The sequence below is a fragment of the Micromys minutus genome (genome assembly GCF_963924665.1).
Source record: "Micromys minutus genome assembly, chromosome: 7".
In the NCBI taxonomy this organism is placed as follows: Eukaryota; Metazoa; Chordata; class Mammalia; order Rodentia; family Muridae; genus Micromys; species Micromys minutus.
The window spans coordinates 37,988,281-38,003,102 of NC_137976.1; the positions used below are offsets into that span (position 1 = coordinate 37,988,281).

Sequence of the window (14,822 nt, forward strand, 5' to 3'; positions counted from 1 at the left end):
TCTTCTTTAAAACATTTATTTATTATTATATACATGTATGCACATACCAAAGCAGAGTTGTGGAGGTCAGAAGACAACCTTCAGAAGTTAGTCCCAGTCTTCCATTGTGAATTACAGGGTTAAACTCAGGATATCAAGCTTGCACACGAAGTGCTTTTACCCCTTGGCCATCTCAGTGGCCTATAATTTTAAGAGACCCACAGATTTCCTTTTTGCTCTGTGTATGTGTATAGGTATGTATGTGTGCAGGAATGTGTATGTGTTCACATGTAGATGAATGCATGTGGGGAGAGAATATGCCCACTTGTATATAGTGTGCATATGAAAGACAGAGGACAACCATAGGTGTTGTTCCTCAGGAGCTGCACACATTATTTTTGTACAAAGACCCCCCACTTGGGGCCTAGGGCTTGCCAATTAAGCTGGGCTGGCTGGTCAGTGAGCCCCAGTGCTCCTCCTATGTGCACCTCCGCAGCCTGGGACTGCAGACCCACACCACTACATCCTGCTGTGCACGGGTGCTGGGATCCCATCTCATGGGATCCAACTCAGCTTCTCATGCTCTCCCAGCACGTTACTAACGAAGCCACGTCCCCAGCCCTAAAATTCACAGGTTTCTTTTTCCTTTTATAAAACTAAAATTGAAATGAACAAATTATCTATCACTCAACTAGAATAATACTGGCCTAAAGAAATCAAAATAACCACGGTATTTGGAATACACTGTATTTTTTGTTTCAGATGTATAATTTAAGAACAATAATAAATATACCATTTAGATAAATTCTGAGTATAAATTCATTAAAGGGGTATAAATTATTGTATCCTGTACTTCTAATAATTGCTACTGCCAATATATGAAAGCAGGAGTAAGTTTATCCACTATGTGTATCTTACTCAGCTCCTGCTGACCAAGGCTTATAAATGTCTAGAAAAGTAGATATGAACCACATGCGGAAATAAGCTCTACCATAAAAAGACGTACACTAACATGTCCTTTAGAAAGAATCAAACACACTGGGTAGTGGTGATGGTCCATGTCTATACTCCCAACACTAGGGAGGCAGAGGCTCCATCCATCTGGGGCATCTGTACCATCTCAAAGCTAGATGCTCGAAAGCAGCAGAAGCGAGAGGAGTAGCCTCGAAGAAAGGCAAGTAGCCTCTTGTCCCAGAGGAGAGCCCAGAGTGTCAAGAAGAAGCAAGAGAGTGAGCCATGTATTGTTAGTAAAATTTTCCAGTGTGGTGCTTGGAATGGTGGAGTATTCTGGTTCAGTCTCCTCTTGTTTTATCGAGTATTTATTCTTGTGCTTCAATCAGTAACAGCCCAGATTATTGGTGATCCGTCACTACATGGAGATGTTTGGTCATGGCTGGAATTCTTCCTCAATTTTCAGTGCTCTTTGGGTGCTCCCTGTTAGTGAAGTTGTGAATGCCATTTGGTTCCAAGCCATAGCTGACTTGGCATTTGAGGTATCAGGGAGGAAACCTCATCCATTCCCCAATGTCAGCAAAATAACTGCTGACATGCTCTTCAACCTTTTGCTGCAGGCACTTTTCCTTATTCAGAGGATGTTTGTGAGTCTCTTCTCCATCCATCTTGTGGGTCAGCTGGTGAGTTTGCTGCACATGTCTCTTCTCCACTCCCTGTACTGCTTTGAATACTGTTGGTTCAACAAAGGAATTTAAATGCACCAGCAACTGTCAAACACAGAAAGGAAGTGGCCTCACTACTTTGGGTTTGGCTTGCTTTTGGCTTTCCTCAGAGCAATGCAATCCTCCTGCATCATCAATGGCTGCCTCTTTTCTATCCTGTTTCCTTTATTCATCATCAGTGCCAATGAAGCAAAGACTCCTGGAAAAGCGTATCTTTTCAGTTTCACCTCTTCTCCGTGGTAGTCTTTTTAAGCAACAGACTTTTCCACCTGTAGTCAGCCCTGAGCAGCTCATCCTCTGCAGAGAAATTCCCTTCCCCACATCCTTCTGCGAAACCGAAAGCTGCTGCAGGTCACTGAGTCCTGCTGTCAAAGGGACGGGTGGCACTGGGTGGAGGGTGTGACAGCTCTTTTCTCTGTTTTCCTCTCCCTGCATGGAAGGCAGGACCCACTGCAATTTCCCTTGTCTTTGAATTGGAATCTTCCTGACTCCAGTATGTGGATTTTTATCACCACCCTAGCAGAGTTTTCCAGCTGCTTTTAGCTTTTGACAACTCCTGTGCCTGCTCTGATTTGAGTACTTTTCCCTCCTTTCCTTGTGCCGTTTATTTACCCTTCCACTTTCTCCTGCCTTCTCAGTGCCCCTGGATTTGTTTGTAATTTTAACTGTTGATGTTGTGAGTTTGTGGTTACTGGTTTTCTGTGGAGCACATATAGTGTGTTGGGGGGGTGTAGAGGAGCATCCGGCTGCCCCACGTCACTCCCTCTGCAGCCATCACTGTCTTGCTTTATGTAACCCAGGTTAGGTTTTGGTCTTTATTGTTCTGTTGCAGAAAAGGAAAGGAGTGGGGAAGGAGAAGCCTAAAGAGATGGGGGACAGTTAGACCTCAGTCGAACTGGTTGGGTTTTGAGGAGTCATGTTTGTTCCCTTTGAAGGGGAAACAGTTCCCCACCCCCGCTGGTACATTTAAAGTTCCCCAGCTATGGGATGGTACCAGTTCTGGACAAGTGCCACTGCGTCAAAGCATGCTCAGAGGACCTGAACGTCGTAACTCTGAAAATAAAATTTACTGTTGGCCACTGCCAGGTGAGACTGGTGTTTTAAGGAATACTGGGTGCTTTATATAGGAACCGAAGGGAGTAAGCTTACTAAACCATTCAACCTGTGATTGGTGATGTTTTCCTGTCATTTTAAGAGTTGACACATGGGATGGGAGGGCAGATGTAAAAAAAACTTGTACAATTTTAAAATATCACAATTATAGGTGAGCTAGTTTCCCAAAACCAAAAAAAAAAAAAAAAAAAACAAAAAACAAAAAACAAAAAAACTTATTCAACAAGAGGGAATTCAGGCCTGAAACTATAAACCTAGGCAACCACCTAGTTGGTTAAGTCATGGAACTTACTACTACCACTTCCCCAAACTATTATAATCTCTAATGCATCCTTAATACTTATCTTTAGACCCTTATGGATAAGTGTGGTTCTCATCCCTAATCAAAGAAGCTTCATTTTACAGTAGATAGAGACGATTACAAAAAAAAAAAAAAAAAAAAAAAAAAAAAAGGTCAAAATGCAGAGAACAACTGACCATCAAGTACTTAGCCCCAGCTGATACATCACAACACAACCCTTACAACTAAGGCTCAAGGAACATCACAGAAGAGGAAACAGAAATGCTGTAAGAAGCAGAGAATCAGAACTTCTGCTACAAGACAGCACCTTCTATGTATGACAGGGAAGCTTCAGTAATAAAATCTCAACAACACAGGTTCCTAACCCTGAGTAATCTTAACACTGACACTCATAAGTGCCATGCCAACCTGCGAGAGGTCCTCACTCCTAGGTAATGACTGACTGCTGACAGAGGGAGACTATCTGATTGGTTATCCAATCAATACAAAGTGGTCAGCCCTAAGACACATCCATGCAAGCACCCTAGAAAGACTCAGCATGTTGCATTTGTATATGTATCCATAAAAATATATGTGCATATGTGTGTATATACATATATATGTGTGTGTGTATACATATATATATATAAAATGTATGTATATTTGCAGCAATAATGATTAAAGAAAAGAAGCCATGAATTTGAGAGGGAATAGGTAAAACCTGAGAGTGTTTGGAGGGAGTAAAAGAAAAGGGAGAAATGATGTAAACATTGTACATATGTAAAATTTAAAAATAAAATTAAGTAAAAAATAAAAAACAAACATTAATGTGCACGTATATGCAAATATGCATACATATTATGTTTTATATCATAAATTATAAGATATATACATTAATCAATCATAAAATAAGAAGTTAAATGGAATAAAGAGCATCTGAATCCCTTGTTGGAACCGTCATCCAACTGAAAGCCAGATGGAAAACTCTAAGGTTTGCTCTAGAGTGGAACACACTTGTATGCACTCATCTTTACTATCCTTTCCAACAGTCTTATTTTTAAGAATATTGGGTTTATTATTTCATATGTAGTAAAGTCAAAAGTATGAAACAAAGTCAATACTAAGTAACGTACCTTTCAGATAAATTAAGGCTTTGGTGAAGAGGGTCTAATCTTTGACATGTCTCTAGGCTGTCAACAGATGTCGAAGGCAATGAGTCTGATTGCACCTTGCTGGCATCACATAACTTAGCATCATTTCTAGGCAGGGTCTTTCTGAATTCTCGTCCTAAGTCCGTCCATAGAACATTCGTCAACACAACTCTGAGATGCCTGTTACACATACAAATAATTAATACATATGGTTCTAAATGCTATAAAATACATTCATTTATTATAAACCTTAACAAGTGAGTTTCTTCTAAAATTATGAATTTCACTACTTTAAAACAAATGTCTAGCCATTCTCAATGACACATTAAAAAGTAAAGCCTACTTCATTTACATTGAGATTTTCTTCCAAATTCTATCAGTCAAACTATAACCATCTTCAAAAATGTGTGTGGTTGCTGGATTCCTAACAACTCACACTTCCCCACAGTTGGAGGACAGTGCATATGCATCTACAGCTCAACACAGAAGCAACCACATGTGTTACAACTGTGGTTTTGCTTCAGCGTGTGGGAATTTAGAAAACATATATTAAAACTAAGAGAAAATGACACTCTTTTTTACCTTATTTCTAACATGGATAAACACACATTTGTATATAGTGGTAACAAGTGTGGGGGACTCTGCAAATACAAGGGCTGGCAGAGGAAGATCTTCATGAAGCAAGAGGAAATCTGGTTCAAGGCAACTTAGTGTTAACTTCACACTCCTAGACTCTGGCTCCAAGTAGTATATTTTAGCCACATTGAAGCTTAGCACAAGCTTGGAAAAAAGTATCCTGATGATAATTAATCCAATCCAATGTATACAACAGAGCTTAAGACATGCGTACAGTGAAACTCTTTACAAAGTACACATGGCCTCTTCCCTAAAGCTGGGTTTTGTTGACTCAGAACAATGCTCAAGACAAGGGTCTATGAGGAATGACTAACAAACCTAAGTCTGGAGAACTGAGGGGAAGCCCAGCCCCATAGATAGCAAAGGACCACCAGGTTATAAACCACCATTCCCAGCTTTCTGGGTGGAAAGCAGGTAAACATCTCCTTCCTCTGAAGAGACAAGCCTGTGTGTTCATCCCTAGTGCCTATTTGTGATTTCCAGAACCTCACACCCTCAGCAAAACAACATCAACAGAAAGTCTGAAACATCCAAACAGCACCAGGTTTTGCTTCATCATATTTGTGCATTTATTCATTCAATATATTCTTCTTTGATGACATTATCTAAAAACTATTTTCATTTCTCAAGCTGTTGACCACAGTTTTTGCAGGAGTGTAAACAAGCCACCACCCATACTTTAAACAATGTCAATAAGGAAAAACTAAAATGTTAATCACAAGTGTTTAATCAGAAGAGTCTACAATTTTATGACTTTACACTACTACTTAACAAGTACAACAATATTAAGAAACAGAAAATAAATGTTCATGTATTTTCAAGATTAAGCATGAAATTTCCCAATGAATTTTTTTTAAAAAATCTCTTTGTAGCAGCTCCATGATGGTAGAACACTAGACAGTCTAAAGGAAAAAAGGTACAATTCCTAGGAGAACTTCCATGGAAACATGTTAAATTAATTTAAAAATACGTGGTATAAAGAATACCGAAATGAGTTAAAACCTCTTTAAGTCAGTAATAGTATGTTCAACAAATATTTACAGAAAATCTTCTAACAAAACAACTATACTAGTAGGATCTATAAACATATCAGCAAACAGCAAATGATCTTGCCTTTGAGGAACTTATATTCCAGAAAATAACTCAAACCATCATTTAAGCTATTGTGATGAGAGGTAACTGGAAGGAGCAGAGATATTGTCATTTCTTCTGAAACAAGAAGGGTTTTACTAAGATTATGGCTGTGTTTAGTCTGGACAGTAATATGCCCCACAGGTTCCTGTGTTTAAACACTACAGCTGTGCACAGCTGTAGGACCTGGCCAGTACATGCGGGTCACTAGGAGTCGGCTTTAAAGGTTATGACCTGACTTTTCATCCCTGTTCTTTGCTTTCTGGTCCAGCAGCTTTGTAAGTAACCTGGCAGCTGCCATGCAGCTGTCCCCTCATTCCTGCCCCACCAAGATGGACTAAACTCTGAAACCAGGAGCTAAAAATAACCTTCCCTCCCTCAGTTGTTAATAACTTTTAAAATAAACTGGTAAAGAATGCGAGGCCGTCTACCAAAGAAAATGAACAGAAACTGAAAAAAAAATTACAAAGCCATAAATGTTCTGATATGAATAATGCCTATGTAAGGAAATTAAATGATCTACCCAAATGTCTAGAGGAAAGGGAACCACAACCAGGATAGGACTACAATCGGTATATGACAGACTATATGGTCCGCTGAGTTTTATATCAACAGGAACTCTGTAAGGAACTAAGCTAAAGGCCTTGTGTCACATTTGGTAAAGAATCTGGTTGTATTTTGTCTATGTACTGAAACCTGGAGTAAGGATGGATTTTAAAGTAATGTATTACTCTTTTGGCAGCAGAAATGTCAAGACAAGCCAGTATCCAGGTTGTGGTGTAATTACTACTGACTTCATGGTTAAATGTATCCTGAGCAAGATCAACAAATAGAGCAGAAAGACAGGAAAATGTGTTACTGTGGAAACAAGAATGGATATGTAGTTACAGACAAGCCTACTGAGAAAGCAGCTTTATGGCTGTTAAAACAGACTAACACCAGTAAGACAAATGAAAACCTAGCGCTCTGCACATGGAGGTGCAAAGAAGACAAGAGCCCACCCATGGAAGGCTCTAGTGAAAATGCAAATTCATTTTAAATAAAGGAGCCTAAACTCAAAATGCCACTGAAGAAACTGCTTGCTCAAAAACAGCTGCCTAGGGACATATACATAAACCTCAGCCCCAAATCAACACACAAAGTTCTTCAACTCTGGTTCAAAACCTCCAGGCTCCATCTCAAACTGGCATCACTGACCACCTATATTGGTTTTGCAAGCACTAAGAGATGTTATGATGCCAGGAAGATAGAAGCCACTGTACAAAGTCTGAAAGTGATGCCCAAGTTGTCATGAAGACCCCAAGGTGCTGGAGATGTCATCATGCAAAACCTAAGGGAAGTTGAAGACACAGAAGACAGCCAGTTCAAGACAGAGGCTCTGTACACTAACTGGAGCAGATCTAGAGCGTTACTCTGCCCAAATCCTTGCTTTGATGGCGAGATGAATCCAACAGCAACCCCTGATGCCAGACACAGAACTGCAGCAGTTGGCATTTACCCTGCTAGGTTTCACACTTGCTTTGGTCTGATCCTTCCTTGCTGTGACACCATCCTATAGAGAATAGAATGTTTATTCTGTTCCATTGTATACTGAAGAATGAAATTTGGTTATGACTTTACAGGGGCTTAGTCTCAGAAGGAACTTTGGACTTTAGAGTGGAGTTGGGACAGCTGAAGGTCAAGGGATATTTAGTAATGAACCCAATGCATTCCGAGTTATGAGATGAAAATGAGATAGCCAGAGTCAGACGTGGAATGGTGATCAATAGTAATATGTCTTGTCTTTATTTTTTGTGTATGAGTGTTTTGTTCACATGTGTGTCTGAAGAAGGCATTAGAACCCCTGGAACTGGAGTTATGAGTTGTTATGAACAACCATGTAGGTGCTGGGAATTGAACCTGGGTCCTCTGGAAGAACAAGTGCCTTAACTGCTGAACCATCTCTCCAGCCAGTATAGTGATGTTCACAAGACATGGAATTTTAACAGTTAAACTTCATTGTCACATTGACTGAATTTCAAATCCATGGAAACAGTTCTAGCTATAGCTGTAAGGCTGCTCCCAGAAAGAGTTCACTGAAAAGGGAGGACCACCCTGACTGTGGGCGGTACCATGCCGTGGGCTGAGAGCCAGAACAGAATGAAATGTCATTGAGTGTAGGCTCTGAGGTCTCAAAGGCCCATGTAATACCCAGCTCCTCCCTTTCCTCTCTCTCTCTCTGCCTGCTGCCTGAGAATCAGGATGCAAAGCTCTCAGCTACTTTTTCAGCAACAGAACACTAAGATACCTTTCCTAAATCAAGAGCCAAAATAAACCCTTCCTTCCTCCAGTTGCTTCTTATCAGGTGATTGGTACTATCAAACAAATATAATTTTAAAAATCACATGGCAGGAAAAAAACTGAATAGGCAAAAAAATCTTGAGTAAAAAGAACAAAACTTAGGAAATCACATCCATCTACAGGAAACTGACTTTCAACAAAGGCACTAAAAACTAACATTAGAAAAATGACGTCCTTTTTAATAAACTGTCCTGAGAAGACTGAATATATAAATGTAGAAAATTTCAAGTTGACTTCAATTTCCCATGGCAAACAAACAAAATCAAACTTAAATAGGTAAAAGATCTAAATATAAGGCCTCAAGATGAGTAATTAGTGTACTACGAGAAAACATTTCAAATATTGCTACCTTTGAATTTCCAGATAGAACCTGAAAGGCAAAAGAAACTAAAGTGAAACTAAAGTGAAAACTTAGAAGCCTTTATTCATACAGGCTCATTTTCAGAGTGCTGAAGGTGCTATGCTCATTACTGAAGAAGAAAAGTAGTTACCGATCCTATCCAATCTTATCAACTCTGAGGCCTATAATAATAACCAACCTAGTCACTGGCACAACGGAGGCACTTCACGTCATGGAAGTAATGTATCACTTCTGGCTGAATTTAAGATGGAATCCATACCTGACCACTGTTATAGGGCCAAGAATTTGTGGTCAGACAGGACATAAACACTGGGGAAAACCACTATTATTCTGCTAACTGGACACAGGACTAAAACAACTCCTAATGACTGACCACCATATACATAGTTAAGTGCATCTCTCAAGCCTCAGCTGAGAAGTTCTTTTTGCAGTAGATGGTGATTACTTGCCACTCTTGTGGCATAGAAAATAAGACCTGGATAAGCTCAATCCAGACAAGACCCCAGCATGGAAAACGTAGGGATCATGAAGTCTCACCCCAGTTGAAGAGTTACTAGCAACTGATAGCTTCTGGAAGAGGGGTCAGTTCTCTTTAAGGGTGTGGCCTTTGGAAAGTCAAAGCCACTCCAGGGTATGGCCACACATCCAAGATTATTTAGACATTACTAATTTAACTTTTTTAAAACTGAGAACACACAGTTGGGTAAGTATAGGAGGGTAGGCCTGGTAGGAGATGGAGAAGGAGGTGATTAGATCAAAATACAATACATTCAATTCTCAAAAGAATTAATAAAAATGTCTAAATAACTAAAAGAAAACATGAGATCATGAAAGAATGATGGACAAGTAAGATGAAAATATTAATAAAGACAAGTACAACCTAAAAAAAACATAAACTCTAGAGCTTAAAAATATATCAACTAGAAGGATGTGGTGGCCTGCACCTTTAATCCCAATGCTCAGAAAGCAGAGGCAGATAGATCCCTTCCAAGTTCCAGGCTATCCTGGTCTCCCTGTTAAGTGCCCAGGGTATATGTGAGATCTTGCCTTTAAAAAAAAAAAAAAGGTATTAAATGAAATTTTGAAGTTTTCAAGTCCACTAGAGAAATATATGAACTGTGGTTGTCCTAAAAGAAGAAAAAAAAAAAAAAAAAAGGCAGAGTGATATCTGAGGGAAATAATGGCTGAAATAAACAAGTGAGTACAGACATCCGAGACTCAATATTCAATATGGTGGACTGAGAGAGCCACATCTAGGCAGACTATAATCGGTTTTCAAATGGACAGAGGTCGTGAAAATAAGAAACACAGGACAAAATCTTTTTCTAAGCTTATCATCAGATGTATCAGAAACCAGAGTTGAGAATGCAATGGATCCACATGCTCTGTCATGAGTATACTGTATACTGTGCCAGAAACATGGACAAATATGTTTCTACCTTCCTATGATGTTAGCATTTACTGGATAACAATAAATCACAAGGCTGAGTGGTTTCATTGGCAGCAATTTGCCAGATAATCCCTACTTTGCAATCTGCAGAGGTGAATATATAATCTTGCTTCCCAATATCAATTACTAATTAGTACTAAGCACTGATTAAGCACTAATTAGTAATTAATGTTAGTAACTGCCACTTAATTATTCTCATATGACACATCACACAGTTCACTATAGATAGATATGTCTATATAGACATGTACATATGTGGTTTACGCAATGAATAAAAAACAGAGTCCAGCTATGACATCAAAGGTCAAACAGGGGTCCAAGTGCAATAAACTGAGGATTCAGACCAGGCAAAAAGGTGGACAGGCAAAGGGACAAATTAACAGCAGACTAAGGTGAGAAGAAACTCCAGCAACAGTCCAGAGTCCTCTGCTTGTTAGTCTTTTATGTACATCAAGACATATCAGATATCACATTACAGGTTGGTATAGAACCATGTCATATAGAACGTAACCCAGAGTTAGTATCCATATGTCTTAGTTAGGGTTTCATTGCTTTGCTTCTTCAGATGAGAGGATAATATGAAAGCCATTCCCAAGCATTTCTAGCTCTTTCTGAACTCTGGCTGATTGTTTCAACTCAGTTGTTCTGGCCTAAACTTCTCTCCAAGCTGACTGATTCAAACTCACTTCTTTTGTCTTCTGACTGAATTGTTCTGCCTGACCTCATACTAATTCTGGCAATATGTTTTAATCCTTTGGCTCCTTCTCATTCTCTGGTTGTTTTTCTTCACCTGTGTCTAGCTTGTTCTCTCTGCTACCTGTCTCTGTAAAACTGGTCCAATAAAAAACTCTTGGTTTAAAAAAAAAAAAAAAAAAACTCCTGTTCTACTAAGAGTTGGTCATATACGATCTCTGACTCATTCTGTCAAATCTTTCTCTAATTCATCACTTGGTCTGCCCCTCAAATTAGATGTCACTTTCAAACATGCCTGTTTTCTTCGATAAACTAACCTTACCTTCATTGTTTGGGATTTATGGTGCATACTAAGAACATGTTTGTATTCCTGACACATCATACTGTAACCCAGAGTATGTCTGCACTCCAGCTGAGTCACATAGACCTAGAAGGTCTTTGGATGTGACCCTTTGTCAGAGGAACCATGTTACTGAATTAAAATTTCCCTACAAAGAAACCCATGACTATGGCAACTATTATAGTAGAAAACATTTCATTGGGGCTGGCTTACGGCTCCAGAGGTTTAGTCCATTATCATTATGGCAAGAAGCTAGCAGCTTGCTGGCAGACATGGTGCTTGCTGGAGGAGCCAAGAGTTTATTTACATCTTGATCCTCAGACACCAGAAGAAAACTGAGTTCAACACTGGACAGAGATTGAAGCTATATGAACTCAAAGCACTGACTCCACAGTGACATGCTTGCTCTAAAAAGACCACACCTCCTCCAATAAGGTCAAACATCCTAATAGTGTCACTCTCTGTGGCCAAGCATTCAAACATTTAAATCTATAGGGGCCAGGGATATTATACACAGAAAACCTGTTGAGAAAAACAAAACCAGGCTAGAGAGATGGCTCAGTGGGTACGAGAACTGGCTGCTCTTCCAGAGGTCCTGAGTTCAAATCCCAGCAACCACATGGTGGCTCACAACCATCTGTAATGAGATCAGATGCCTCTTCTGGTGTGTCTGAAGACAGATACAGTGTACTTATATATAATAAGTAAATAAATCTTAAAAAAAGAAAAGAAAAGGAAAGGAAAATCAAAAATCTTTGACTTTATGTCTGGTCTGGTAAATATTTTCAGAGCTTGGGCTCATCATCCCCTCTACAATGGAAATAACAGCCAAAGACATCAAGAAACAGTATTTAATTTTTTGAGAGTTTCATATGTGTCTTGATCATATGCTTCCCTACCCACTCAATTTTATCTCTCTCTTTTTTAAATCTTCAATACCAGTTTGTGCTGCCCAAATATTCTTGGATGTGTGGTCTTCCAGAGGAGTGTGGTCTACTTCAAGAGCTACACTCTTAGAGAAACTCACTCTCCCTCTTCCAGCAACTAACAATTGCCAATAAAACAATGCCTGAATAAAGAAAAAGGTATGAGCAATTATAATATCTCTCTCTCTCTCTCTCTCTCTCTCTCTCTCTCTCTCTCTCCTTCTCTTCCTCCTCCTCCTCCTCTTCCTCTTTTCTCTCTCCCTCCCTCTTTCTTTCTTTTTTGGTTTTGTGAATTAGGGTCTCGATCATACATCTGGAACTCACTATGTAGATAAGCTAGCCTTGACCTCATAGAGATCTGCCTGCCTCTGCCTCCTGAGTGCTAGAATTAAAGGCATGCACCAACATATCCAGAAATAAAAAAACAACATTATTTCTTTCAAAAAAATTATCTTTTGTCAAAAAAATGTGTGTATGTGTGTGGGTGCCTGAGGGTGTATTTCCTAAAGCATGTATGAAAGAAAAAAAAACACTTGTTATAGCAGAACTAGTTTTGTGATTGCTCTTTTTTTTTTCTTTATTCAATCTGTGTTTCTTGATATCTTTGGCTAAAATAGAATACTCAGGGCTTGTAGAAGAGATGGTGGTCTACCTTCAATTTAGTCAGTAAAGGAGAGTATGAAGTAAAATAACAGACTCCAGCTGGCTGTTCTTCCAGAGGTCCTGAGTTTAATTGCCAGTAACTACATGGTAGCTCACAACCATCTCTAATAGGACCCAATGCCTTCTTCTGGTGTGTCTGAAGACAGTGTGCTCATATAAAATAAATAAACCTTATTTTATAAAGAAGAAAGGAAGGAAGGAAGGAAGGAAGAAAGAAAAGAACTAAGTAACAGACTCTATTCACACAGACAGAGAAGAGCTTCAGAAATCCAAAAAAAAAAAAAAAAGAAAGAAAGAAAAATTATCAGAAAGGTATAGATAAAAGATGGACCACAAGTGCATGAGAAGTAAGGTAAACAGGTGTCATCTGGGAAGCTCCCTAGCAGGGATAAAGGGAAACAGAAATCACTTCCATAAAGTAAGCTAGCTGACATATGGGCAACCCTACTCTCAAGCACACAGTCCTTATAAGGCTCAAACCCAGTGACTAATTTTGGTTGAGACCAGGCAAAGATAAATCCCATGTTTCTACTATATAGCTTGATGACTGCTGCCAGAAGGCATCCTGGGAAGGAGACTTGGTATTAAAATGGTTCTATCACGGGGCCTAACACAGGTAACAACCACACAGATGGCCCAGGGAGGCAATTATAGAAGCAGCTAAACAGGGGTTATCTTATCAACTGGATTAATCCTGGAACTTAATAGTCAAGAGGCTGAGGCCAAGAAAGTATTCAACTCTAGAGCTAACTACTGTTCACTGCTATAGAGTCTAAGAACCACAAAGATGTACCTAATACTCACATCTATAACACTTCAACTAGGTAAATGGGAAGTTTTCAAAGCACAATTTTTACTGGTTAATTTTAGGACAACCTGACTCAAACTAGAATCATGGAAAAGAGAAAGACAATTGAGAAATGCCTCCATAAGACTGGACTATAGGCAAGCTTGTAAGGCATTTTCTTAGTGACTGGTACAGGAAGCCACAACCCATTGTAGGTGAGGCCACCCCTGGACAGGAGGTCCTGGGTTCTGTAAGAAAGCAGGCTGGACAAGCCATGGAGAACAAGCTATTAAGCAGCACTCCTGCATGGCCTCTGCATCAGCTCCTGCCTCCAGTTTCCTTGCCTGTTTGAGTTCCTGTCCTGACTTCTATTGATGATAAAAAAACAATATGGAACCATAAACCAAATAAGCCCTTTCCTCCCCAAGTTGCTCTGGTCATGGTGATCCACCACAGCAACCTATAATGCAACTTAGTAACCCTAAGACATAATGATGGGTTCTTAACCTATAATGAGCTCAGTACTGTGATTGTTTCTTATATTTCTGACATACTAGGAAGACTAACTAAACATTAGTCACCCAAGGGAACATGCGTAGAGTATCCCTAGAGGGTGAAGAACCTGCCTAGATCCCAGATTGCAAAGCACTAACAATTGTGCTCAATAGAGAACCCTGGTAATAGAAGAAGTGAAGACACATTTGGAAGGCATCATATACTTGTCCAATACAGATTCAGCAATAGCAGAAACCACAGGAAGGATAGGAATTCAGAGTCCAACTGACACTCTCTACCCTCAGATTATACAACTCTGAAGTTTCTAGGACCTAAAAATCAAGCACTCTACCATCTCACCATTTTCTTCTTTTTGACCTTCGGGATTCCCCTTTTTAATTCGTACTATACTTTTCAGCAGTAGTTTTACATTATGTTCTATTTTCCAGAACTTTTTGGCTTTGCTACTCCTACTTACATATACGTCTAACTTAAGTTTCACTACTGCAAAGTATTTTGTCTTTTCCTAATTTCTTATCTTTCTTGTTATAGTTATGGTTTCCATTGCTGAGAAGAGACATCATGACCAAGGCAACTCTTATGAGGAACATTTAATTGGGGCTGGCTTACAGGTTCAAAGGTTCAGTCCATTATCATCAAGGCTGGAAGCATGGCAGCATCCAGGCAGACACAATGCTGGAGAAGGAGCCAAGAGTTCTACATCTTGACATGAAGGCAGTCAGGAGAAGACTGGCAGGCTGCTAGGAAGAAGCCCTCTTTGCCCACCCCCAGAGTGACACA

At 39.5% G+C, this 14,822-nt stretch overlaps 1 protein-coding gene and 1 pseudogene across 5 annotated transcripts in view; one reads left to right on the forward strand and one right to left on the reverse strand.

Moving 5' to 3' along the window:
* SENP7 (SUMO specific peptidase 7) overlaps positions 1-14,822 on the reverse strand; it is a 111,221-nt gene that overhangs the window by 73,353 nt on the left and 23,046 nt on the right. For 3 of the 4 annotated variants that reach the window (XM_080918653.1, XM_080918654.1, XM_080918652.1), the window contains one exon: positions 4,182-4,379. The exons of the other annotated variant lie outside the window; for it this stretch is intronic. In XM_080918653.1, coding sequence (XP_080774779.1) covers positions 4,182-4,379 — 198 coding nt within the window. The remainder of the gene's footprint in view (positions 1-4,181; positions 4,380-14,822) is intronic. 4 annotated transcript variants of the gene reach the window in all.
* LOC308422560 (etoposide-induced protein 2.4 homolog) lies at positions 992-2,014 on the forward strand (annotated as a pseudogene). The gene has a single exon. The product of its transcript is annotated as an etoposide-induced protein 2.4 homolog (transcript).